We start from the raw sequence: 24,936 nt of genomic DNA, 5'->3' as shown, positions 1-24,936 counted from the left end.
AGCGTCACGTAGGAATTAGGTAAAAGTGCTAAAGGAAAAAAAAAAAGTGCTGAAGTACATGGAGGCCTATAGAGGTGATTCATGTGGGTCTGAGGCTGCTTTCGTGCTGCACTTCTCCCAGAAACGCCATCAGGCACCTGCCTGCACTACTGGCACCTGCGTATCTTGAGAGACCTGGCACAGAGGGAGCTTGTGGTGAAGCTGGGAATTCAAGCCAAATCTCTTGAGCCCCAGCCTGGTGCCTTGACCACAAACCCCGTTAGCAGTCTCTCTCGAAACRGTGAGCTCTGAGCCACTCTTGGAAAGCCTCTAAGAGGAGCTGGCTCTCTCCAAAGTTCCCTGCTCAAGAGCTGACTGGAAGAGAGGGCAAATAGGCACAGAGTGGGGAGGAAGTCCCTACAGTTCATCTCCTGCCTTTTACGGTGTGATGAAAAACGATTTGTCTTGCAGGCAGTGGGAGAGCTCCCTGCAGAGAGCCTGCTTTTCCAGAGACAGGGGTGCTGAGCCGTTGCCCAACAGACAAGCTGCAGCTGCAGCAGTCCAGAGGCTTGGGGGGTTTGAAAATGAAAGAAATGGCTAGTTTATGGTTTGGGCTACTAGCCTGGAGGATGAGGCGGAGTGGAGAAGGATGTAGGCCTGGGGAGCCAGCTTCCTTCCTGGTGTCCCTGTGCAGARGCAGGTGTTGGGGAGGAGGCAAAGCGGCTGTGCTGGGGCGCATCTCTTGCAGCCTGCAGACACTATGAGAGGTGTCACAGTCTACACAGGTGCTAGTTCTGTACTGAAACCACCTCTCCTCTGTGCTCTTAGATACACAGGGAGCATCCCTGAGTCGCGGCCTCGGAGGTCCCTGTGTGCCAAGCACTCTTTCAGGTCCCATCAGCCAGCACCCCCCTCCCCAAATTACACAGTTCAGTTTTCATCCGAGTCCAGCTTTTATTTTTATTGCTTCTTAAGTACTCTCCCCAAACTCATCTTCCCCAATGCAAAGTAGCAGCTTGCCTCTCCTTTCTGCCCTAACTTTGCTGCCCTCCCTGCCGCCTGTCCCTCTCCATGACGCCCACCACCCGTTCCCTCCCTACGCCCTCCTCCCACCTGGGGCAGGCGCTCTCCGCCTGCCTCCCCCTGCGCGTCCCCACGAGCACACGCAGTGAAATGCTGCTTTTACACAGCCCGCTCCTGGGAGGGGAAGTCAGTCCTGCAAATAAGCACAGAACAAGAAGTAGCCTTGTGTCTGGAGAGGCTGCCCTCCTCCCGGAGCAGGCGCTCAAAGATGGGAGCTCTGGATCGCTTGGGCTACGGAAAGGGACTCGGGAGGGGATGGAAGGGGGAGGGACAGGCTTTTCCCTTCCTTCAAGCCTTGAAACACTGAGCTGCCTTTCAGCCTCTGTTTGTCTACAAAGAGTCCSTAACTGTGTCGGTCTGTCTTTCCTTTTAGGGAGAATTGGGAGCCCCAGGTCCTCCTGGAGTCCTTGGACTCATTGTAAGTACAAAAACAAATGGAGATGTGGCTTCTCGGGGCTTTAACCCTTTGGACGTTCATAACTACATGCAGATTTTCTGCTTCCTGTGGCTGTGCAGCGAATACGACGACTCCGTTTGTATGGAGGAGGGCAGCTAACGCAATGACTTCTAGGGGAGAGAGGAGGTTGCCTGATGGACTGGGAGGTGGAGGAGGACGAACCCTACTTAAGCAAAAGCAGCAGATTAAGGATTTACTGTTAGTGCCCCTTTTCTTAGATAACTTGCCCTTTTGATAACATATACGAGGGTATTTTTTCAAAGATGCAGTATTTCTTCCACACTAGGACCTGTCATCTTCTAAAAAAACAAGTCCCTGTAAGCAGTAAGCTAAGGATGCACAGTTCTTGTTCACTGGAAGGACCGTGTGCAGGAACAGTCTGTCCTCTGAGCATACAGGAATTTTACATGCGCTCTCCCCATCCCATCACTAATCCAGGTAATTACATACACAGCCAAATTCCACCCTTCATTCCTCTCTCCGTTCCACCCTTCCTCAGCAGCACAGAAATGGCTGTAAGGATGGGTGGCGACTCATCCCCAGGCAGCTGTGCTGTGGGTTCGTGAATGCCCAGCTAAACACATTCTCATTTACTTTAGTGCTTGGTACTTGTTTCAAGTTATTTCCTTCCATGCGTAAAAAGTGGCAGGCTCCGCTGGTACTAAAGCATTCTTTCAAAATGATTCCTCTTCACTTACGATAATCTGTGAAAATTTGACTTGCAGTGAATGGTTGAAACCCATCTCCTTTTGCCTTTTCATAATTTAAGTGACAGGGGCATATATGTTAGCTRATATATCGAGGCCTTTGTGGTGCTAGGCACCACACAAAGGCCCAGAAAGCTTAGACTCGTTTGAGGAAAAGCAGAGAACGTGATGGAAGAAGCATGCCCATCTTGCAGACGAGGACKGGGACAAAGGTGGATTGAGGCCACAGAAGCAGTCTGTCGTGGAGTCAGGAATTACATCTCTATTTCCCCTTGTTTCTGGAGATGAAAAAAAGCTACTGTAGCCATGGTAGCTGAAAGGATATGCTCCTAGCGAAGAGCTGTGAGAGGAAGATTGCCATTTAAAATAATATAATTCAAGGTATTGTCCAAATCTGATCATGTTAATCCCAGTTTTTAGGAACACTTGTCTTAACCTGGTTGCTGTTATCTTACTGATATTTGTCAGAAGGTAAAAGCTCAGAGCCTGTAAGTGTTACTAGGATGCTTTTCAGCAATGATGGAGTTAGAGGCTGCCTGTCTTCACCTCCCAGCTGGACTCGTCAGTGCCATGCCATCAGGTGCTTAGGGTGGATCACAGAGGCTAGAAAGGACAGATTTTGCCCGGGGCTGATTTGAAACGGTAACACCACATGGAAGTAGTAAGATTTCTATCCTGCCTTTGGGATTGTTACATTTTTGTCACACATTGGCTGCAGCAACCCAGATGGCATTAAATTCTGAGGTGTAATCAAGTTGTTTTTTTTTTTTGACTGGTCCTAAGATCTAGCATTGCTTAACTTATGCCAGGAGTCAAGTCCGTCACCAGATATGAAAAGTCTGTTGCTTCTGTCTTGGTTCATTGTTATTTTGGTCTCTAGTGACACCCCAAGTACTAATGCTTTTGTTGAGAAAGGGCAAAAACAGTAGTTTTCCTTCTGCTGCTAACCCTAGTCTGTCTTAAACTTTGAGTCTTTCTCTTCCCTCCCTTTCTAGATGAAGAAATCATCAATTCTGTTGTAAGCTTCTTCCTGGCTTTGCTTTTAAGACAGAAGGTCAGTCCTTTGCAGTGCTGGTTTTCAGAGGTCACTTGCTGCAGTGGAAGCATTTGGCTCACTGCTGTCTTTCCCAATTAGTCTATTGGTACCACGCTAAGCAGATAAAAATATGGGGTAATGCAAGAGCCTCAGACCCTCTCAGAACCTCCTCCTTCCTTAGGCCTGTCTTAAACAGATGTATTCCTTGGGGATTATCTCCTTCAAGATCAGCAGCTTAAGAATGAGAGGTCTTTTCTCCCTAGATATCAGACTTAAGCATTCACTTTAAAGAAATGTGGAATTGCCTTCATAGGAATATTCCCTTCTCCAGAATAAAGTCACAGTATTTGAAAAGCAGAGCCTGGCTTCATAGGCTGTTGCGTTCATTTGTTCACCTCTCCTTGTCTTTGAGGCGGGTTTTGGGGCGCTCTGTGTGTGCTCTGAGGCCCCTCGCTGTTCAGGAACGCGCTTCCTCCATCTCGGGGCACCGCAGRCCGACCCGATGCGCAGCAGTGATGCAGACCCTGTTGGCTACGCTGGGACCTCCAGCCGCGGGGCCGGGGCTGCTGAAGGGGCTCCTGCAGAGGAGGGTGAAGGCTCTRGGATTCGAAGCGTGCGCAGAGTGCCAGGAAGAGGTTTTTCCTTGCTTCAGTTTCTCTCCATGCGAAATGCCAGCGCTGCTGCTTTGCAAGAGGCATTTTGTAACCTGGCATATCCCAAGCAGAGGGGACTCGAACTGAGTCCGATCCTGTGCCCAGGGGAATACACAGCTCCCGAATCCAGGACACTGAAGCATCTCTAGTGAGACTCATCTAAGAGCAACCTCCTCCTCCCTTCCGTCCTCACGAGGAGGGAGCAAATCCACGCTGCCTTCTCCTCCCTCCCCGCACCGTGCCAGCCTCCTTCCCTGGTGCTAGGGGCACTGGGCTCCCGCTGGAGGGCACGGAGATGGCAGCCCATGTTTTTCTCCGGGCCCGTGTTTTCCTTCCTTCACAGCTACAGCCGCCCCCAGGGGCCGGCTTGGCTTCCCGGCTGCCTCCACGCGCCCTGCAGGTGTTTGGGCTCGCTGTGTAAAGGAGGCTGAAGAGCAGAATTAGATGTAACTAAAGCCTCTTGCTCTCCTAATTAACTGTGTGGGCAAAGCTTTAAGTAAACGCGTTTCTACAAGAAGCCTTTATGCTGGGAAGTATGAAAAGGGCATCTGTTAGTGCAGCCGCAGCTCCGCGCTCGCGGCGTGGCTGCGGCCACGGGACTGCCTGCTGCAGAGGTGTTCGTTCAGCAGAGCTTTCCCCGTTTATTTACACGTTACAGGCCAGGTTGGTGCGCCATATCACTAACTCCCTTCATGGGGAGAAAGCAATCAAAGCCGGTGTAAATGCAGTCCATTGAAGACTTGCTTTTATATATGCATATGCAGGCACAGAGAAAACACGGACTCTGATGTCCTTCTCTGCTGCAGTTTTTCGTACAAGTCCAGATACATCACGCCACGCTGCCTTCTCTCTGCAGCCAGTGGCCAAGCTGCGGAGGCATCTCTGTGTCCTTTCCTCCCTGTTTCTCCTCTTTCCTGCCCATCAGTATTAGATATCAAAGCTGGGTTACAACTCAAATACATTGAATGTTCCCTTCTTTGCTGTTTGGATCTATCTTTTTGTTTTTCCTGCTTTGAACAGTTGCTATAGCTGTGCATGGGCACAGCAGCTTCGCAGGGCTCGGTGGGCTGATTGCTGGGGACAATGTCCCTGGTAGCTAGTGGCAAAATGCTTTAGGAGATTCTTCTTTGCAGTGAGAACAGGATGTGAATAAAAGCAGCTCGTCTTCCCCCACGTGCCTGTGAGCATAAGCTTTGTGCCCTTTTACTTGGAAGCTATTTACACATTAAAAACCTCTTGACTAGTGCAGGGATTGAGGCCAGTGGTACAGCTCCCATTAACTGAGGGATCTAATGGAGGAATAACCATCTATGGGTATCTGTTAGTTTTGCACCTAATGACTAGTGTTTTTCTTTCTCTTACCAGGGTGACATGGGCTCTGTTGGACCTATAGGCTATCCAGGACCAAAAGGCTTAAAGGTGAGAAAATAACTGAGCCTTGCAAGCTGTCCACACCAGGACTGAAGATTGTTCTGTTCCTTGCTTGGGTGACAGCAGCTGTCAGAGGGAAAGAACAGGCAGCAATCACAACTGTCTTTTGACCCAGGAAAGACTGTTGAATGCAGCATCCCACTGGTGGTCTGCAGTAGGTATAAGTTACTGGAGAATGCCAGAGGTATTTTCCCTATGAAATTCCTAGCCCCAAAGGGCATTTGAAGAACGTGCAATGGAGTGTGCTTCGGGACAAGCCTGGCCTTTGGCCTCGGGGCTGTGCCAGGTGGATGCAGGTGCTGTGTGGGTTTGAGCTGCCAGCCCCATCAGTGGTATCAATATCATGGACCTGAAGGAAGTCTTYGGGATGGCTCAGTCTCACTCTGGACTTCCTTTTGTTTCAGGGGCTGATGGGAAACCCTGGAGAACATGGACTGAAAGGTGATAAGGTGATCTGAATACTCCCTTATTGCACTGTGTTTTAATTTTGCATGTAAAATCCCCTTTCTAGCTTCTCTTTCTTATTCAGCATCATGTTACTGGTTCCACTCTGGCTGTCTTTCTGCTCCCATCCTTCCACCCTACCTCCTTTCTTTGCACTCCTGCTTTGGTTTGTCTTCTTTTATGGTGTCTATCCCCGTTTCCTTTTCCACCGAGCTCTAGCATAGATCTGTTATACTCAGCTCCTCTCTGGAGCTTCTCTCTCTCATGAGTGATGACAGTGTGCTGTAGGATTAACTGGTGCTTCACTGTGCTTTTACATTTTTATACTGGTTACATGGTGGGATGGGGAGGACAATGAAGATTTAACGATGCTGACAGTCAGTTTGCATCAATACGTTTGGGGGAAACACACGATATGGCAAAGAAGTATAGSCCACCAGATCAGAAAAACAGCTGGATCTCTGGAAAAGCTGTTCTATGTTAGGTACCTTTGCTCCTGTTTGAAGGGCTCACCTCAGTTCATCTTCCTGCCAAAAGGAAATTGCTTTATGYTGAATTGATATAAATCACTTAAGAAAAAAAAAAGAGAGAGAGAGAGAAAGGAAAAGAAAAAATAGAAGGGAATTGATTGCAATGATTTAGTGCTGCTGGCACAAAAACACCTAGTTTGAGCTAAATCAGCATGAATCTGCACACATAAATGTCTCACTGTCATAAGAAACGTCTTCCTACAGAGATACTCAGTTGTAGGATTTATTTAGCCTGACTGAGGGGTGCAATCATTTATTGTTGGCTCTGATTGCTCAGGAGGGCAACACAAAGTGACCATTAATTGTATTCTCTTTCTATGTGATGTTGCATTCTCTCAGTAGATGTTGGCTTTTAAGAATGATTTAGCTGCACGTGGAGGAAGTCGTGTCAAGCCAGTTATTTCCCATCTCCATATGTTATTAGTAGCTCTTTGCCAGTGGTCCGGAGTCCACAGTTTCCGTTTCTCCCCTTTACTACATTTTCATTTTTGTTGAGAGGAAGGACAGGGTATGTTTGGGTAAGCGAATGGTGACTTAACTGCAGAATTATCCATCCCCCACAGAAAGTCCCATGCCCAGTCTTGTAGCTCTCTCCAGCGATGCAGGAACCCTTCCTCTCCCTCTCTGGCTACCTCTCGCACTGCATTCTCCTTGGAGAGGGCAGAGTCCYGTGCTGGCTTTCCTTACAGCCCTTTCTTCATTCAAGACTGACAAACCATTCCTCTTGCTCAGGTCCCCTCGGTCCCTAGTGCACTGTCTTTCTACTTGAATATCCTGGGGTGCTGTCAAACGCTCAGATGAGACCAGTGATGATATCACAGCCAGAGAGAGCTCCAAACAGCTTGTGCATATCCTCTCCAGCAATTCAACAGCCAAACAGCTGGGAAATACAGGATGGAGGAAAATCAGACCTACTTAGACATTGACAGCCACAATTGTCATCTGCCTGGGTGAATGCATGCAGCTGACATTGCAGTGAGGACAACTTTTAGCCAGAGCATCTGAGTGTGCTACACTTGTTTGCATGAATATAGATGAGGTTTATCAGGTCTCTCTACATTAGGCAAAGGATTTGGCCTAGTATAGCTTTGTCAATGTTTTTTCAGTTACTTGGTTTTCTGATTTTTGGTCTTACTGTAGAGCTGATTGGCCCCATTTATAATACATCCCTTCTTCTACTGATCAGAAGGCTGTTGCATTCATTTACTCCTGTGTTTCTCTAGTGAATTGCACCTTTCAGACTTTTTAGTTTTTCTTACTCTATTTTGGCATCATGAGCAAAACCGCTTGTCCCCTCTTACGGCTTGTTAACATTTGTTTTACTGTTTATGCTGTGGTACCACTGAGAAATTTAAATGATACCTGGTCTTACTGCATTTGCTTAGTTTGTAGCAAGGGAAAGACTGCCTTCAAAGAGCATGTGGTCTAAATGCACGTGGGCCAAGAGGAAGGGAGGATTTCTGCCCTTAATTTTATGTGAGGGCTACTGAGTCACAGAGGTGGGAAGTACACTCTAGCCTCTCTGACCCTATCCTTGCTTGAATCATCTTTCCTCTTGCCTTCTGTTTCATTTCAATGAAAATGCTTTCCGTCTCAACCTTTATTAAGAAGTTGCATCATAAATCTTTCTTTGCCCCCCTTGCATTTGCCACATGCTCTTTTGGTCTTAGAAATATCTGACCTAAGGAAATACCCAATGCAGGAAAAGAGGGCAGGATCTCTGTGTTCACTTAGTGCCCTGCGGGGCCTGGGTCACAGGAAAGACCCTGCTTAGAGCAGAGGGACTGACTTGGAGAGAGGCTCCAGTCTGTGATCTCTCACCAGTCACCTCACTGTTCATTTCTGCTGCTATGCTGTTTTAAGGCAATAATACTTGCTATAAAGGCTTTTTTTCTGATTGCTTGCTATTTTTTTCCTGTCCATTAGATTTTGACTTCATTATAACCTTCCATCACCTTCTTCAGTCAAAACTATCTTATTGCTGTGACCAGAAACATAAGCAACCTCTGTGAACCTTGWATTTATTCTGTATATCTGTTGTGCTGAAAGTTTGCCTTCTGCCATTCTTGAAGCATTGCCAAACAGCGAATTGTCTGCTTCTGCAAAGATCCTTATGCATACCTTGGTCACCTCCCAAGTAACACAGAGCTCCTCTCAGCTGGTGTGGAGGATGCAGTTGCCAGGGTGAACTTAGCAGACTGGTTAGAGGTGACAGCCCAGCCACCAGAAGCCTTTTCCCTGCACATCAGTGTGCCATCTGCCTAACCTTCTTTTCTGAGACTTTAACTGGACACCTCAAATTGCTAGTCTCTCTCTGAAAGACCTGAGCCATAAGCCAAGTGCATTGAATATGCGATGGGARTGAATCCGGTTACCAGCAAGCGCGGACAGTGCCCAGGGTCAGTTGAAGGTAGCTGTCAGCTTTACACAACATGTCCACTCCAGCAGCAAAGCAGCACCTTAAACTAGAGAGTCCTGGACTACTGATGGCTGAATCTTTTATGAAGATTCAGGTGGATTCTCTAGAAAAGAGTTTCTAAGAAAACCATTTAGAAACAGATGCTTTTCTGTAAGGGAAGCAATGGATTATTGCATAAGTCTCTCATTACAAGGCCAGAGGAGAGGGGGATGACTGTACCAGCTCTCCCATTTTCTGCTCCACCCCAGTTCTCAGGAAGCCAGTGAGTGTGCAGTTAAACTTCAAATTAAAAAAAAAAAAATGAAAAAAAAAAAATCCTCGACATTTGGCAGCATCCAAAGTGCTGGATCAGCAGGAGTGGAGAGCAGCAAACCTCACTGCTCTGTGCTGACAGTAATCGGTAACCTTTTGTAATTAGTAACTCAAGGCAGCCTTGAGGGGCCTAACCCGTTCCATGTGCTGTCGCTTGCTGACTTGCACAGGTTTGAGGGACAGTCAGGGTTTTGAGAATGTTCCACATCCTGCTCGGCAAGGGAGAGACTTTTCCCTCACATCAGAGTCTGCAGAACTTGACCTCTTCTACACRCCCATGTGCAGATGCTCGTGCTTTGCCATGTTACTTCTCTGGTGTTGCCAAGCAGGGCTGAGGGAGCATCCGTAGGTGTGAGCAGCACAGGCCACCTGAAGCACAAGCTGTGCAGCTCGTGGCTGGCCTGCCCTCCCTGCTCGGGGCTGCTTTTCACGGTGCYTTTCTGAGGATGTTCTGATGAAGCTTTAACTGCAAGCGTGTTAAACCTATCTCTTTGGGTTGCAGTCCAAGCATGTGGCCTTGTGCCACACRCTTTTTGTCTCCTCGTACCTGAGGAAAATTTCCTTCATCCAAAAGCTGTTGGATCAGATGCTGCTCTAATGTAAGCAGGGTGAAGGGATGGCTAGATGGTGCATAAGGCTCACAGGCATGTGACTGAGGCTTGCCACCTAGATTCATGTGGAAAAGCATCTTCTGGAAAATAGATTGTTCTTCTACTTCTGTTTGTATGTTTTTGTAGAGATGGGCAGTGCGTGGAGAGGGATGCATCTCCTTTTACAAGACGTTGAATTATTGTATAACTTTGGCTAAAATAAGCAGTGATCTTGAGAACACCATGTGATGTGATGTGATGAGTACAGAGGAAGGGTGAAGGAAGGAGAAATCCTAGCTCCTCATTCATAGAAAGAAGTTTTGTGCATCAGGACATCTGTAACTTACAAACATCCAGCTCATTAAAATATCTTGAGCAGGTCTGCAGCATTAGCTCCCTTTACAATGCCAAGCAGAAAGTCCTGGGAAGAGCTGTCTAGCTGAGAGCAATATGCAATTTCTGCATGGAGACCTGCCCTGGTTCCCCCACACAGTAAACTTGCATCACACTTGCAGATCTGTCACTTCYCTCCTAGTCCCCTTTCTGCGTGATGTTGTGTTAAGAGCAGCCTCAGCATCTCTGAAGCTGCTGGGGTCTTTTTAATCAATGCAGCGTGAATTGTAAGCAATATCATATGTGCAGGTCAGATTTGTAGTTATGAATTGTATGTTCCTGCCCTCTCTATGAGCAGGGTCCTTGCAGCCCTTTTTCCTCATGTCAGCATTTTTTTTTTTTTTTTTTAACAATAAGCTCTACTCACCTCTTCGTTACTGTGCTCCTCGCGCTAAGGACACACAGCCTGAGTCACAGTGTCAGATTTAGTGTGCACTACGCAGTTAAAAGTGGATGCCCTAGTCCTCAGCTTTCGTTTCAGATACTAATAGTTAAAGTTGACCATTGCAGGTGTATCTGGAGGTGTATCAGTCATGCCTTGATATTCTTCTGTGTTATTATAATAGCACGTGAACATCTTGCATGGAGCCCAGTTACAGATAAGAGTTTTGTCTTTGCTACTTTCTTCTTACTCTCTCCAATGCCAATTTCTCAGAGTTGTTTGAAAACTGGTTTCTCTGTCACGCTTTGCTTAGAGGCCAGCAGTAGTTTTGCTGCTGCCTTTTGCTATACTTAGGTCCTTTTTTATAGTATACATTTCTTAACATCCAAATATTTCTTCTAAAGCAATATTGTGGCCACTTACATTTTCCAGATAGAAAACTGCAAAAAAAAAAAAATTTTTTTTTGACTTTCAAGCAAAGGTATGGTGCTGSTGTTTTCTGGCAGGAGCCAAAATCAGAGCCAGTCTGTTTACCAATTTAAGTGTTTTAATCCTGAACTAGATAAAAGAAGTAAAAAAAACTCAGAGAAGATGAGAACAATATGGCAGTGGCTGGAGAGTGAGCTGGGTCATACTGTTGTATCTATGGGGTTCATGCAAACTGAAGCTGTATATAGTTGATTTTTTTCTGCTTGGTTGCATTGCCAAAAAAACRGTTGGGGGGAAAGTTGTTTAGAGGAGGCAAAGTGTTGGTTGTTTGACTCAAATTAAAATACTTAAGGTTAAAAAAAATGAATAAAATTCCGTTAACTTTTTTCTGAGAACCACATTTTAATTTTGCTATTAAAAAAAAATTGTTTTGAAGATGGTTCAGTGAAATGTTCTGGGAACATTCACCAAAACATTTAAGCAAATTTAGCATGAACCCATGAAATGTTTCCATCAGTGAATCTGCCTAGCTCTTAATTATTTTTTTTCTGGAAAAAGAAGTCTTTTCCAACTGAAGACTAAACCGTTCACAATTTGATTATCCTCTGAAAGTTACTGAAGTAGTTGTAATAATTTAGACTCTCTGATAACAAGTTGGTGGATTTAGCCTGAGAAGTAGTAGACTTCCTCTCTCATGTCCTTGTAGACTTTGGCTCTGTAGCAGGAGTCCATATGTCATCCATGTGGAGTATGTTTAGACATGTAGTTCCTTGCATTTGTATAGCTTGTTCCCTTACAGGGAAGCCAAGTCTAGATGCACTCACTGTGCATGAGACAGAGTTCTTCTAATAATTATTTCTGTTGAGTCTTGTCAGTGTACCAAGTTTTTATAGTCATTCCTCCTCTGTCTTCCCAAGTAGAGAGATTTTTCCTTTCTCTGCCTCATCCTTGAACTCACCCTTTGTTGAAGTAAATCACTGAATAACTGAGATTGGAAGGGACCTCAGGAGGTCATCTGGTSCAACATCCTGCTCCAAGCAGGGCTATCATGCCATGCCAGATAACTCACATTTCCTAAAAATGCTTTGGAGATATTTACTTCTACTCAGGAGGTCAGAATCTGTTGGGATGGTCCAAAAGGGGGAAAGTCAGATTAGGAAAGGGTGTCAATCATGATGGTTCAAAGATAGGACCCCTGCCCCAATGAACACTAGCCCACCCTCCCCTGGGAATCACAGCCTAGATACAGGCAGCAGGCTGGGACTGAAGCACTGCTGTAAGTTACTCTTGTTTTCTCATGGAAGGGGATTGATCTTTGATCCCAGCACTAGGATATGCTCGTGGGAGCCCTGAGTATCATTTTCTCTTCTATGGAACTTCACAAGAGAAAAGGTCCATTCATCAAAGACTAAACTAGCTCTTTTGTTCAGCTGTATTTTAACACTTCACCACCTTCATGGCTGCAGTTAGCTGCAGGAAAGTGGCTTCCATGTAAGCTTGAGAATTCATATTATTGCTCTCCTCTGCAGTTTCATTTCTCAGTTTATAATCACTGGTGGGGAATACATGCTTTGTTCAAGATTGCTGTTKTAATCAATATGACCCTCAAGTTTGCCCCCAGTTCTGGTTTGAAAGGAACTAGTGATGAGATTTTTGCTTTGCAATGCACCGTCTGGTATCTACCTGGGCAGTTTGGCCATTCCTGATACCTATTTTAACTGTTTGGTGATGTATGTCCAGGGTGATCAGGGAGGAGCAGGTGTTCCAGGAGATATCGGCTTCCAAGGAGACAAGGTAATTGTTTTCTTTTTCTCCATCAATTTTCTTCCCCTTTATAGGTAKTATAGGTTGCCACCAGCTTTCTCAGCTCCCCTTTGAGTCATGAGCCATCACMAACTGCTTTCCTCCTGCCCATAAAGAGCTAGAACTAGCTGCACACTSTTGCCAGGCTCCCTCCATTCATATAGTTCTCATTTGGGGTACTCGGGGCTCTCTAAAACTCATGTCAATATGTTGATTTTGTTGTTAATAAGCACAGTTCAGTCAGGGAAATTTTGCAGCTTTCTATAAAAAGAGCCATATCTTCCTGCAGAAGGGAAAGCGTTGGAATGGGATGGGGGTGGTAGGAACGTGTGTGGTCCAGCAGCTACAGACTCGCTGAATTTGTCTGCTCGATGCAGCAACTTAGACCCTGACCCAGTAAAGCACTTAACGTGGGGCATAAATTTTAAGCAAATGACTGCTCCCCTGTGACTACAATATGATACGGACTTCAGCTGACTAATGCTATACTTAGCACTGCGCTGGGGCCCTGAGCCACAGCTAACTGCAGCAGTTCATGTGTTCTTCAGGGCTAAATCCAGCCCTGGCTTTAGCAGAAACAGCTCACTGATATTAATGCAGTCATTCTGGCTCCTCACAGGGRCTGAGCTTAGTCCTCAGAAACTGCTCCTCTCTCCTGCAGAAACTGGGGCTGGAGCCAGGGGAACTTGTATTTTTTTTTGATGCTTCATTGTGTTTTCTGAAAAATCTTTTCTCTCTCTCTCTCTCTCTCAGGGCAGCCAGGGTTTACCTGGGGTCCCTGGGGCACGAGGGAAGCCAGGACCCCTGGTAAGTAACTGAACGTCCTTTGCTGCTTCATCTCCCTAAAGGTTCAGTGCCCAGCTGGAAAGACAGCTCAGCAGGGGTGCGCTATTCTGAACAGAAAAATCAATGGCTAGTAGCCAGCTCACTTTTCTCCACGTTTTCTGAATTCTGCAGGGAAAAGTTGGTGACAAAGGTCCAGTTGGCTTTCCAGGACCACCGGGCCCTGAGGTATGTCCTACTACCTCCTTCTTAAATCTTTCCTCTCTTTGGTAACTTCTGCAGCGTCCTGTCTTTAGCTAACCTACGYGATAGGTCCTCTCTCCCCTCCCATTTTATCCCTGTTGCAGTTATTCACTGTCTGCAGTTTGCTGCCCTGCTGAGAATCAGCTTTCTGTTGAACATCCACGTGGTGTTTTGTTTTAGAGGCTGTTAGATGCCTATCTCCTTTCCCTGTTGGAGGTTTTTAGCGCTCAGACTGTATGCAGACAGGCCCACATAGGGTTTTGGCAAGAAGATATATGCATATAGCTAGTGCTAATTCATAGGAAACAGCAAGAGCCAAAGACTGTCTCCTGCATAGGAACCTGGCCACTGCTACCACTGACCGTGACACYTGAGAAAACCATCTCTGAGCTCCCTGATACCTTTGCTGACCCAGAAGTGGTGTGTTCTGGGGTCAGAGCCTTTGCTAACAAGAGGCAGATGGATTTGCTTTTGGACAGTAGCGTGCAAGGGCTCCAGGAATGCCCAGGCAGAAAACAACTTTGCTCTTCTGTGGGATTTTTTTTATTATTTAATCAAGGCCCACTTCTGTTCAAACCAGGAGACGGGGCAAACCTTCCATCTTATCCTCTGACCACCCTGCATTCAGATATCCTGATGTCCAGCTGCCATTCTAAGCGCTTTTCTTCCCAGTCTGTTATGTGCAAGTCCTGTATGTAATAGCTTGTCCTGTTCTTGTTCAGAAAGATCAGCCTTCGACGATTCTCTACTCTGACAAATGGCATGTCCCAGCTGATTACCTCTCCTCATCTTTTATTTTAACATCTTGGCAGTAACTCACTGCAAAGCAGAATATCCTATCATTTGCAGAGGGGAGATCTGAAGCCTAAAAAAGTAGAGAGAGATGCCTTAAAGATGTGAGAAAAGCCAATGAAGAATTGGAGTAGAGCCCCAGACTGTCTCCCAGCCACTGGATGGTCTCTGTGGACACAAATCTTCCTACTCACTATGTTGTTCGCTGGTTCCTTTGAGTTTTCAGCTGCTTTCCCATGACTGAGCATTGAATCTTGCAGTTCGCTTCCCATCTACCCTCCTCTTTTTTGGTCCAGGGCTTCACTCCTCTCCCAGAGTGTGGTGGTATATGAGTGGCCATGAGATGGAGAGGACTGAGATTAGTTCATAACCCATTCTGGGCCTGACATGTTCTTGGTTTCTCCTTCCACTGTCTATCATAGATATCCTGGAGGGTTCCTCACCCCAAAAAATAACATTTCAAGTAAAAAATGACACTTACTGCCCTTACCAAAAACATATGTCACAGTGACACCTTAAACCCAGGATCAGCTTCCTCCAGAATATTGAGCTTTTTCTCCCTCATAAGCGACCACACAATGTATGTAAGCTGCTGGAGAGCCACTTTCAGCATTGGCTGATGGTCTGTTTTCCCTTCATCAGTGTTCTGGTATTTTGCTAGGTCTGGAAGGGTGCTCTGTCAAGTGCTGTCACTTAACGATCTTTGCTCTTTGTTGCTATTGGAAATAACTACAGATTCCTTTGTTTTTTTTCTGTGAACTGGTGGTGGATGGAAAGGAGTTGCTGCCTGGTTGAAGACGGCAGCTAATGAGCATGTCAGCGCCTTGCCTAATTCCTCACCTGCTTCCCTTCGCCCCTGAGGCGTGCAGTTCATTCCTCGGAGCAGTGAGATTATGCACTGATTCGCAAGGATTAATTAAAACCCAAATTGCCGTTTTTAGCTGTGTGATGACAGGAAGGCCATCAAAACAGTACCTCTGCTCAGAAGATGGACCTAAAGGCTGCTCTCGAATCAAACCGACAGCGCTGTTCCCGTTGTGTTGTTCAGTTCCCTCTAGATGTTTCGCAGTGGCCTGCACATGGACACTGCCCACAAAGGACAAATATCTCAGCACTTAGCTTTTACTTAAAACCTTTCTGTGTACTCTGGAGCTGTCTGGAAAAGTCCTTTTTTTTTTTTTTTTTTTTTTTTTTTTTTTTTTTTTTTTTTTTTTTTTTTTTAGGGCTTTCCAGGAGACATTGGCCCACCAGGAGAAAATGGCCCTGAAGGCCTAAAGGTGAGTGGAGCAGAAACTGAAACTCTGTGTGGGGTGGGAACTAGCCAGGGAAAACAAAGCAGTGGGAAGGGGAGAGAGAAAAAGCCCTGGAGATTCCTGAGGATTGTCCTGGCCAGCGTTTCAGCTTGGTCTGTTTGGCTTGAGGTCCCTCCAAGAGTGGGGTTTTCTTTTTTTCAATTTTTTTTCTCTAACAAAATTGACATTGGATAGTGTCCCATGGCTGTGAAAGAGACTTTCTCATTTTAATGGCCCTTCAGAGCTTATGTTTCTATTTTCTGAGTATTTTTCCCTTTGGCCCTTGCTCAGGGGAAGCCAGGAGCACGAGGTTTACCTGGGCCAAGAGGACTGCCTGGACAAGAGGTGAGTGTCCTCAGGGCTCCTAGGACCAAAAGCAGATCTAATTAGAAGAATTATGTTAAMTTTTGAAGATTAATGCACACTGAAATGGCACTTGTGATTTGAAATTCTCCAGTCCTTCTGAATCTACAAGCAAGTGTTCATATTCACTGATCAGAAACCTGCAGAAGAGGAGCTTCCACTAAGTTGCAGTCCCGTAATCTTTGCTTCCAGTCGCTGCTGACATCCATTGACCCAAAACGCACTGACTTTTCTTTTAAAACCTGTTCCCCTGCACTCACCCACACCTCAAACGCATGATAATACCCCTTTCCCTGCATATCCCTTTGCACAGGAAAAAAATTATTCTAGGCATTTTACAAAGAAGGAATCACAGCCTTGCATTCCAGTTTCAGGCCAGCATGACCAAGTTGCCTTCAACRTCCTCTAGTTGGCTAGCTAAATGCTAAGAGTGAAGTCTTGGATGTGGACTTCGAACGTGCTCTACCTTCACTGCTGCTGTTACCCGAGGTGGCTAAATCCAGGCTGTTGATTACAGCTTCTTTAGAAACATGGGCATGTTTTGAGTGAGTTGTCTGAGCCCATACTGTGGGTTCCTGTTCAAAACGTTACTGTATTTTGAACACACTGACTTCAGTCCTGTCTTCAGCCCACCAGCTCATGCCATTTCRTTACCACCACTGACCACCTAACTCAGAGCAGCTAGAACTGTGGCTGCCAAGGGTACATAATTTCTSTCTTGCTTTTAGACATTTGAGATGATTTGGGGGTAGCTTAACTGAAGATCTCCTAGAAACTGTAGGTCTGATCCTATCACATTAGAAATTGGTGTAGAGCCAAGGGAGAGGACCGAGTCCAACTGCTGTGTGAGATTTTGGGATATCTCCATCCTGCAGTTTGTCTAGTTCCATTTGAAAGTGAAAGAAAAACCTCAATACAGTTGCCAAATGTTTCGTGGGAATTTTGCAACACCCTTTTGGGGGAAAGGGGGAGGGAGGCACACAGAGCTCTGCAGCATTTGTATCCCTTGTCAAATCAAATGAAGCAAAATCCCTTGAGTATGTCAAGTGTATCCCTGGGCCAAACCCAGCTCTTAATAAGMCCACCCAACTGGTGTTGACTTCAGTGGAATTTTATGTGGCCTTTACTGGCAGGACTCAGCTTTGGGGTTTATTCCTGAGATGAGGAGGGGAGATGAGGAGCTTCAGGGAGTGCCCAAAGAAGCATTTTGCTGACAGGCCTGCCCTACAATTTGGAAGGACTCAGTTGTTAAAATTTGACAGTTGAGCATAGAGCACACAGGGTGTTTAACTGCTGGCCAGACTGCAGACCTTCCATTTTTGCTGTGTGGTGAATCTGAACTTTGTCATTATTTTGCCCTTTATCTTAATTTCTTTTCACCTCAGGGAGATGAAGGTCCCTTAGGACTACCAGGAGTCCCTGGTCCAGAGGTAGGTTTCACTGATTTTAAATGGTTTGATCTATTAGCAACTCTACTGATCTTGCAAAAGAATTAAAATAACATAAAGCATCAAACCTTCTGGTTTGGAAAGATATTTTCGCTGCTAAGATGTATTGTTTTGTCCAGGGCTTGGTCCAAATGCTTGATCAAGGATAGTTGAGAGTCAAGAGTCTTTCACAGGGTGTTGAATGGGACTGTAATATTATAACACATTAATTTTGAGCAGGTAAAAGACCTTGATTAAAGTCTCATGCCTTCATACCTTGAAAAAACGCTRTAACTTCTAAATAGTTCATACTCAAGATAAAGCACTTTGTCTAAAAACCATCTCTGTAATGAGCCCCAATATTTGGTTCCTTGATTTATAGCATCTTTTCAATGAAAGCAGGGAAATACTGGTTTGAAGGGAGGAAAAGCAAGAAAAAAGAGACAGTACTCTGAAGTAGAGCACTTTCCATCTCTGTATCACTTAAAACATTGTGATGTATCGCAGAAACAAAGTGAGAGAAGCAAAAATAACGTTATTACATTTGCGTGCTTGCCAGCTTAGTGTTTTGTAATGGTTATGTGCATAATTACCATTGTAAAATATCTTGTAATGTGGTAACTGTGCTGAGAGCTTCTCTACGGATCAGGAAAGAAATGTTTTATCTTAGATTGGCTCTCTATGTTCCAATGGATACTTTTGTTGCTTTCTGGAGAAACACAGCAAATCCAGTTACTTCAGTGCCTTGACCAACATAAAAAATATTCTTCTAACCAGAGGGAACATGGACCTTTTGGTCTGCAGATTTCATCCTGCTTTGCAGTAGGTGTGAATGTCAGCCTGGCTTCCTCCAACTGCAAGGACATTGCTGTTTCCCAGTCCTCTCTAGATGCCAAGGGTAGAGCCTGTAAGGACTATCTCATACTTACATGTCTCAGTCCTAGCCCTCACTAGCAAAGTATCAACCTTAGATACCCAAGTTGTTAGTGTCCTTACAGATATTGCTGTAAAAAAACTACTGTAAGTAGAAGAAATCGGGTTGAACGCAGCATGTAATTACCTAGAGGGCAGTGACAAAGCTCTTGGCTTGGTTGATTGTAGTCCACACATAATGTTACTGATGCAGAACTTAAGTAATGGAACCTAGTTGAGTAACGGARCCTAGAAATGGGCTTGTCCTTGCAGTAGTGGTCTGGACACGTTCTCCATGGGTCAAATGGAGTGCCACTAGAGACACAGTGCTTTCCTCTCATGTTGTGTCAGCATCAGGGAGGACTACTCTATCTTTGGTGCCCTGGGTTCACTGGAAACTTTGCTTGAAAGCTGCACTTTGTTATATGTTTATGGATGCACTGCTATAAACAAGGGCAGCTGCAACAGTTATTACTTAGTTTTTATATTTATTGTTCTTCTCTATGTTTCAGGGTCGACCTGGCCGGAAGGGGTTTCCAGGAAGACCTGGTCCTGATGGTTCAAAGGTGAGAAAGGAGTTTGCTCATGATGAGAGAAGTGGAAGGCAGAAGAGGGAAAGGGAAGCTTCAACTTTAACATGCTCTAAGCCTAAGGTTTTGTTCCAGTTGGGGGGGGGAGTTGAGGATTTCTCTGAATTTGGGGGTCTTGGCCCCTGGTTGGTTTCTTCCACAGAAAGAAAGACAGGGCATTTTTTTAAAGCCATATGCTTTATTATAAACAAGTGTGTTCCTCCTTTGATATTAACCACCACCACCCCCATCGTCTCATCTTTTTTTTTTTTTTTTCCGTTGCTTCTCCACGTTTTGTTCTAAAACAATGCACATCTTTCCTATCTTTGCTGCCTAATTAGCAGCAGGAGCCATCCCAGGGCAGCCCGCTCCATAAACCCATACTCAAAAGGAAAGAGAAAACCCAACAAAAACAACCTCTTCAAACAGTAAATAGCAAAAATGTGGTCTGGCAGCACATCTGGAGTATCTGCATACTGAGAAAATACAGCTGCTGTCACCCAAGGACAATACTGCTTAGCAGTGCCTCTGGCCTCCAGATAGCCAGCCCTGGGGTACTCAACCGGCCTTTGAGTACTGCCATGGCCTGCCCTTATCCCTGGCAGCTTTGAAATTCTCCTCCCCTTGCTTTTCTCTCCACGTCTCATTTCTCTCATCTCTGGATTTCTTTCCTGCTGCACTGTGCTTATGTAGGTTGCTCCTGTGGTTTTCGTGTAGACTCTCCATGTGAGCAGTAATGTGCCTACACTTGAGATTTCGCAAGAGCAGAATCAGGGTGCAACATTGCCTGGGAACATTTTGGAGTCTCCTTCTCTGGAGATCTTCAAGGCCCGCCTGGATGCAGCCCTGTCTAACATGCTGTAGGTGACCCTGCTGAGCAGGGAGGTTGGACTAGATGATCTCCAGAGGTCCCTTCCAACCTTACTGATTCTATGATTTGGGTTGTCCTTTATACTTGTGATCCTTCCACTGGCAGGTGAATCCTCTGGATCCCTTCTGCTTTATCATTCMGTAACTACACCACCCCATGGTGTCCACACTCTTGCTTCCTCTATATGTTCCTCAAATTCTTTGGTTAATTATAATCCTTTCCTGTTCTCTTCCTACTCATGACTTGTTTCTGTGTCATGTTTCACTCATTCATTTGGATAGAAACATTAGAGGGTAGAAACACTGCAGCTCCAGGAGCATCCCTGATGAGAACTCATGCCTTACTAGATGTGGGAATAAACCAACCAGGACTAGGCTGTGCTACAAAAAAAACAGGCAGATTATAATTCAATATCTGAACTTGGCTTTGTGTAGGTTATTTCACCGCAGCAGAACCTGTTGCTTTTTGGGGCATTTCACTCCATGTTTGTGTCAGCTATGATTCTTGCTTTGAATTATCTTTCAAGTCACATTGGTTTTGTAAGAGGTTGTTTCTTGCTGTTCTTCCACAGTTCACATAAAGCAGCCCAAGCAATGGGTCTGCAAAGAACTGGGGCAATATAACTCAAAAAATCTTGCTGATGCACATCCCGAGTGCGGCTTACCTGCACCTGGAAGAAGCACATAACTGTTCATGTCATCAACACCATCATGTTGTCCTTAGGGTCTGATTGGGAGCAGTGAGTAACCAGAGTGCCATGTCTCTCCTTGTCATACAGGGTGAGCCAGGAAACCGTGGCCGACCAGGGAAAGTTGGTGAGCAGGTAAACTCCTTGTTTTYCTTCTCTATTTGATGATCTTGTGTGTCTGCCATCCCCTGGGAGCCCAGGGTGCAGGCAGAGGACAGCAACCAGGTGATTCTGGCCACTTCAGACCTGTCAGAGTCCCAGCACTCAAGCTCTGATGTAGGAAATGTTTCCTTTAGTTCTACTGAAGCCTCTTGATGAGTAACACCAACAGTGGCCTTGATGTCTATTTTAAACTGGAGGTTTTCCCATAGGCAGGGTGCTCTGATAAAGTCACAGTTGACTGACGTGCTCTAGTACTGGCAGTATTATAATACATGTGAGCTGTTGTGCTTTATCAAGTGGTTGAATTGTCAAGGAAGCAAAGTCATTGTAACGAAAGATTATGGATTTTGGTATTTCTCTTCAAGGGCAATTTTCAGGCTTTGTCCACCTGGGTTTTGAGGACCGAACTCTCTGCTTTGAGGTGCTGAACTCCTTTGACTCCCACTGGATTTTCTGGGAGCAGAGGAGACGGCACCTGAAAGAACCAGGCCTGGGGGGAAGAGACACTGAGCCAGATTTTGTTCTACTGCAAGAGAGAACCTTCTGCCTAGGAAGCAGGGGATGTGTCTTGTCTCTGTAGGCTTCAGGGGAACCGCAGATGCGAGGAAAAAGGAACAATTGCTTCACATATCTGTGGCTGAAACCAACCACCTCATCCACCAGCAACCATGAAATTGCAGCTACRGAGCCTCTAACACGTTCTCTGCATTCCTGTATGACCACAACAGGTTGAATGTAGCAGCTGGTCCCAGCAAGGAGGCATTGCTTCTCAGCACAGCTATCCTTCACAGCACTGTCCCTGCCTGATAGTCAGCAAGTTCGGTTAGGCTTGGTTAGCTTGCCAGCAACTCTGGCTCTTCATTATCTTCTGCCCAGCACCTGGGGGTCTCTTATCTTGGTTTTCTGACCAAGCTTGTCCAAGAAGACAGGATGGATCATTTTCAGTACTGGCAATCTGATGGGCCTTAATGCTGATTGAAGATGGTCATTTCTTTGGGAGAATTAGAGCTGTTTCTGAGTTACAGTTAATTACTCTACAAAGAGCAACAACTGAAGAAACAAAGTTGCTGCGCACATGTGAGCTAAGGGCCCAATTTCTCTTTGCAGCTCTGTCACCTTCTGCACAATGTGGAGCACCATCTTCCAGTACTGTATGTCACAGGTCCCCCTCTACAGAGCGCACATGATGGAGCTGCTCTCCCATGTGGGGCCCAACAAGATGAGAAATTCTGCTGGCAGGGAACACCTTGCTCTGAACAGTGCTCAGTAGGACACCTGATCTCAGACAGTACCTACCGATGCTATTGCATTACAGTTAGCAATGATTGTTTAGAAGTGCTTTGAGATACTTAACAAGAAGTTGCCATTGAAGGACAAAGTACCAGTATGATTATTATTCTTTAACATCCCTTGAGACTGACCTTGGATGAAAACTGTAGGCACTGTTCACTGAAAAGAAAACACAGCTGGCCTCTGCTGACACTGAAACCAGCACAGTGGTATGAAAGCTGCCTGTATTATTTTTAGTCAATTAGTCTCTGTCTAGAAATATCACCCTGAAAGAATTTCCATTTCCTTACCAGTTAAGTCATTAGAACAAAAATGTCACACCAGGTTGGTGGGAAATAACCTCCTTTCCCATCACACCTTTGCAAAACAATGCTGGAGTGTTGGGGTTTAATTCCTCCCTCTACCCAAGCATCAGCATTTGGTGTTGGGGCTAGGCTGTTTTTTTGCAAGGCTCTGGGAGACAGGGCTGACAAGGTCACTCAGCGCTGAAAGACTGACCTTCACCCCCAAAGGGGTGCCTTTTTTTCTCTTTTGGACACCTAGATATGCATATCCATAGGCACAAAATGAGTGGTGACATTTTTCAAACTTGCTGCTCTATCCTTCGTATGAGTTCCCTCTGGCTGGAAACCCTCAGCATAAACAACTGAAAAGTGATCACCCATTCATCTCATTGGAGCACTCTCTTCCCCTTCTTATGGACATCTGTTTAGGCGAACATGGGAGTTTTTGAAAGGTTTCCAATGATACTTGAGCTGTCGCTGGGAAGACAGTTTTTAAGCCACAGGGCAGCCTCTGATGCATTGTTTTCCATTGCAAAGACACTGACTCAGGAAATTCATTCATAAGATGCTTGTTGTCTTCAAATACTGGAAGGACTCCAGCTGCTGGGCTCCCCTGTACCCTGGAAATGTGTGATTTAACCCTTTCTTGCCAGTAGATGGAGGCAGAAGAATGTGATGAACGCAGTGCCTTCAGCCCAGGCCACCAGCCTTCCTGTTGCAGAGCTGGTAACACAAAGCAGGAGGATGTTGCCTCAGCGTCTGTGTCTGAGGCTCAGCACGGCAGGAGAGGAAACACCCTGCTGGAGACAGAACAGCATACTGGGGACAGGTGCCTCAAGCCCATGGACCCCCCATCTTCTCTGTGCTAGGAGCTGAAAAGGTCAGTGACAGACTATGCCAGCTGAAAGTGGTTGAGGTTGACTTCCTCCTTAACAGGAATGAGGAGGTCCTGTCACAGCAGGAACATCTTATTGAATCCCATGTCCTGCACAAGACAAGTGAGCACCCTGTTCATGCACAGTTTTGTTAGGTTCYGCCACAAACCCATCACTCTTTGGTGGGAAGGGCTGTCGCTCCTTGGTCGCTTGGTGATGGAAATTGCATCTATGTAATGTACTGCGTTGCCTGTTTCTTGGGGTAGTGTTGGATTTCTGAGCACCTTAATTTTAGCTGCCCCCTGTCCTTACCCATCCCTCTGACACAGCTTCATTGTACCTCTTTCTTCAAAGGAGAACCGTGATTTCCTGCTGTCAGATATTGTTCTAAGAAAATATGTGCCTGAGGAAACCAACACCATCAGTTCATCTCCTTGATGTAGTTTCCTTGCAGTGCTCTTACAGATGAGGGCTGTGCTGTACTCTCAGTTTTGCAGTTGGGATTTAACATGTAAAGATGCAGATGGACTTGGTCAAGGTCAGACAGGTAGCTGATATCAGAGCAGGGAAATGCACCATCATTTCCCACATCGGAGAAATGCCTTTCCCAAGCATTTACCTTTCCCTCCGAGGTGCCTCTTTCTGGGCTACAGACCTCTCGTTCATGGATTTACCAGCACTCGAGCACACAGAGCTTCTTTGATCTGCCAAGACATTTTGTCAGTGTTGCAACATTTCCTTCATTCGTTTCTCATAGGGAAGTGGGAGCCCAACGTGGCCCCGCGGTACAGCTGAGCTTTGGTGCACAGAGGGTTAAACCGCATGGATTTTCTATGCGGGTCAGAGCGTCCTCCCTTAAACTGTGATATTTACTGTTTTACTTTCCCTTTCTTTCATCTGAATGGGAGGATTGTACATTTACTCCCTCCATCCTTTGTCCCTGGTTTGTTTTGTTTTGAGTTCTAGCGAACCAGTAAAATAGAAAGGGCCATGATCGGTTCCTGCTGGGAGCAACTGGCTGTCCCATCCCTGGGAGACCCTGCTCATGCTGGGCTCGCCTTTCGGTTTTTCTCTCAAATGGGCTATGATTTATGCAAGGCTTCATTGCTGACTTGCTCTCTGTTGATGTAGCCAAGAGAGGGGGCTTAATTATGACAGGGCTGGACAATAAATGGAGAAAGCCAGACAGGAGTTAAGAATTACAATCTGCCAGTTCTCCCCCTTTTTCTCCCCCCCCAAACTCCCCAGCAACTTTTTAACAATCTACATCTCTTTTCTGCCATGCCTTTGGCTGGGGAATACAGCAGACTGAATCATGAGCAACATGTTGAACTCCCCGTCTAATATAAATGTTTTAYATTCCTTCCTGTATACTATGGGCTGTTATCGGGGCAGCCACCACTGCTGGGACTTCACGTGCATCATTACGCATGCTGCTTGGAGTCCTGTTTGATGCAGGGCTTTTCAACCCTRGGAACCTGGGAAATACCTTATGCCACAGCCATTTTAGCGTAGTGACCGCACTTCAAGTTTACTTTGATTTAGTAAGTGTCATCTGTGGCTTTTCTGGTTCTTGAAAACTAAATCTTTTGCTGCTTGTGCTCCCTTCGGTGTCTGTCCCATTTTGGCTGGTGAGGAAAGTTGTTATCCAGTCTTCTCTAGTTGTTTCATATACTCCCCATAAGTTACCAAGATTTATTTTGCCTAGACATATCTATTTCRTTTTACGTCTGGTTG

At 45.7% G+C, this 24,936-nt stretch overlaps 1 protein-coding gene across 5 annotated transcripts in view; it reads left to right on the top strand.

Annotated features, from left to right (window-relative positions):
- The window catches only part of COL27A1 (collagen type XXVII alpha 1 chain), a 165,740-nt gene that overhangs the window by 72,908 nt on the left and 67,896 nt on the right, over positions 1–24,936 (top strand). For all 5 annotated transcript variants that reach the window (XM_085320114.1, XM_085320117.1, XM_085320115.1 and 2 more), the window contains 11 exons: positions 1,436–1,480; positions 5,281–5,334; positions 5,751–5,795; positions 12,586–12,639; positions 13,402–13,455; positions 13,606–13,659; positions 15,690–15,743; positions 16,050–16,103; positions 17,507–17,551; positions 18,973–19,026; positions 20,679–20,723. In XM_085320114.1, coding sequence (XP_085176240.1) covers positions 1,436–1,480; positions 5,281–5,334; positions 5,751–5,795; positions 12,586–12,639; positions 13,402–13,455; positions 13,606–13,659; positions 15,690–15,743; positions 16,050–16,103; positions 17,507–17,551; positions 18,973–19,026; positions 20,679–20,723 — 558 coding nt within the window. The remainder of the gene's footprint in view (positions 1–1,435; positions 1,481–5,280; positions 5,335–5,750; positions 5,796–12,585; positions 12,640–13,401; positions 13,456–13,605; positions 13,660–15,689; positions 15,744–16,049; positions 16,104–17,506; positions 17,552–18,972; positions 19,027–20,678; positions 20,724–24,936) is intronic.

This window comes from Rhea americana, unplaced genomic scaffold (assembly GCF_003343005.1).
Source record: "Rhea americana isolate MKP2758 unplaced genomic scaffold, rheAme1 scaffold_61, whole genome shotgun sequence".
In the NCBI taxonomy this organism is placed as follows: domain Eukaryota; kingdom Metazoa; phylum Chordata; class Aves; order Rheiformes; family Rheidae; genus Rhea; species Rhea americana.
Note: the sequence above shows the minus strand (reverse complement) of the source record. Positions and strands in the feature narration are given on the sequence as shown.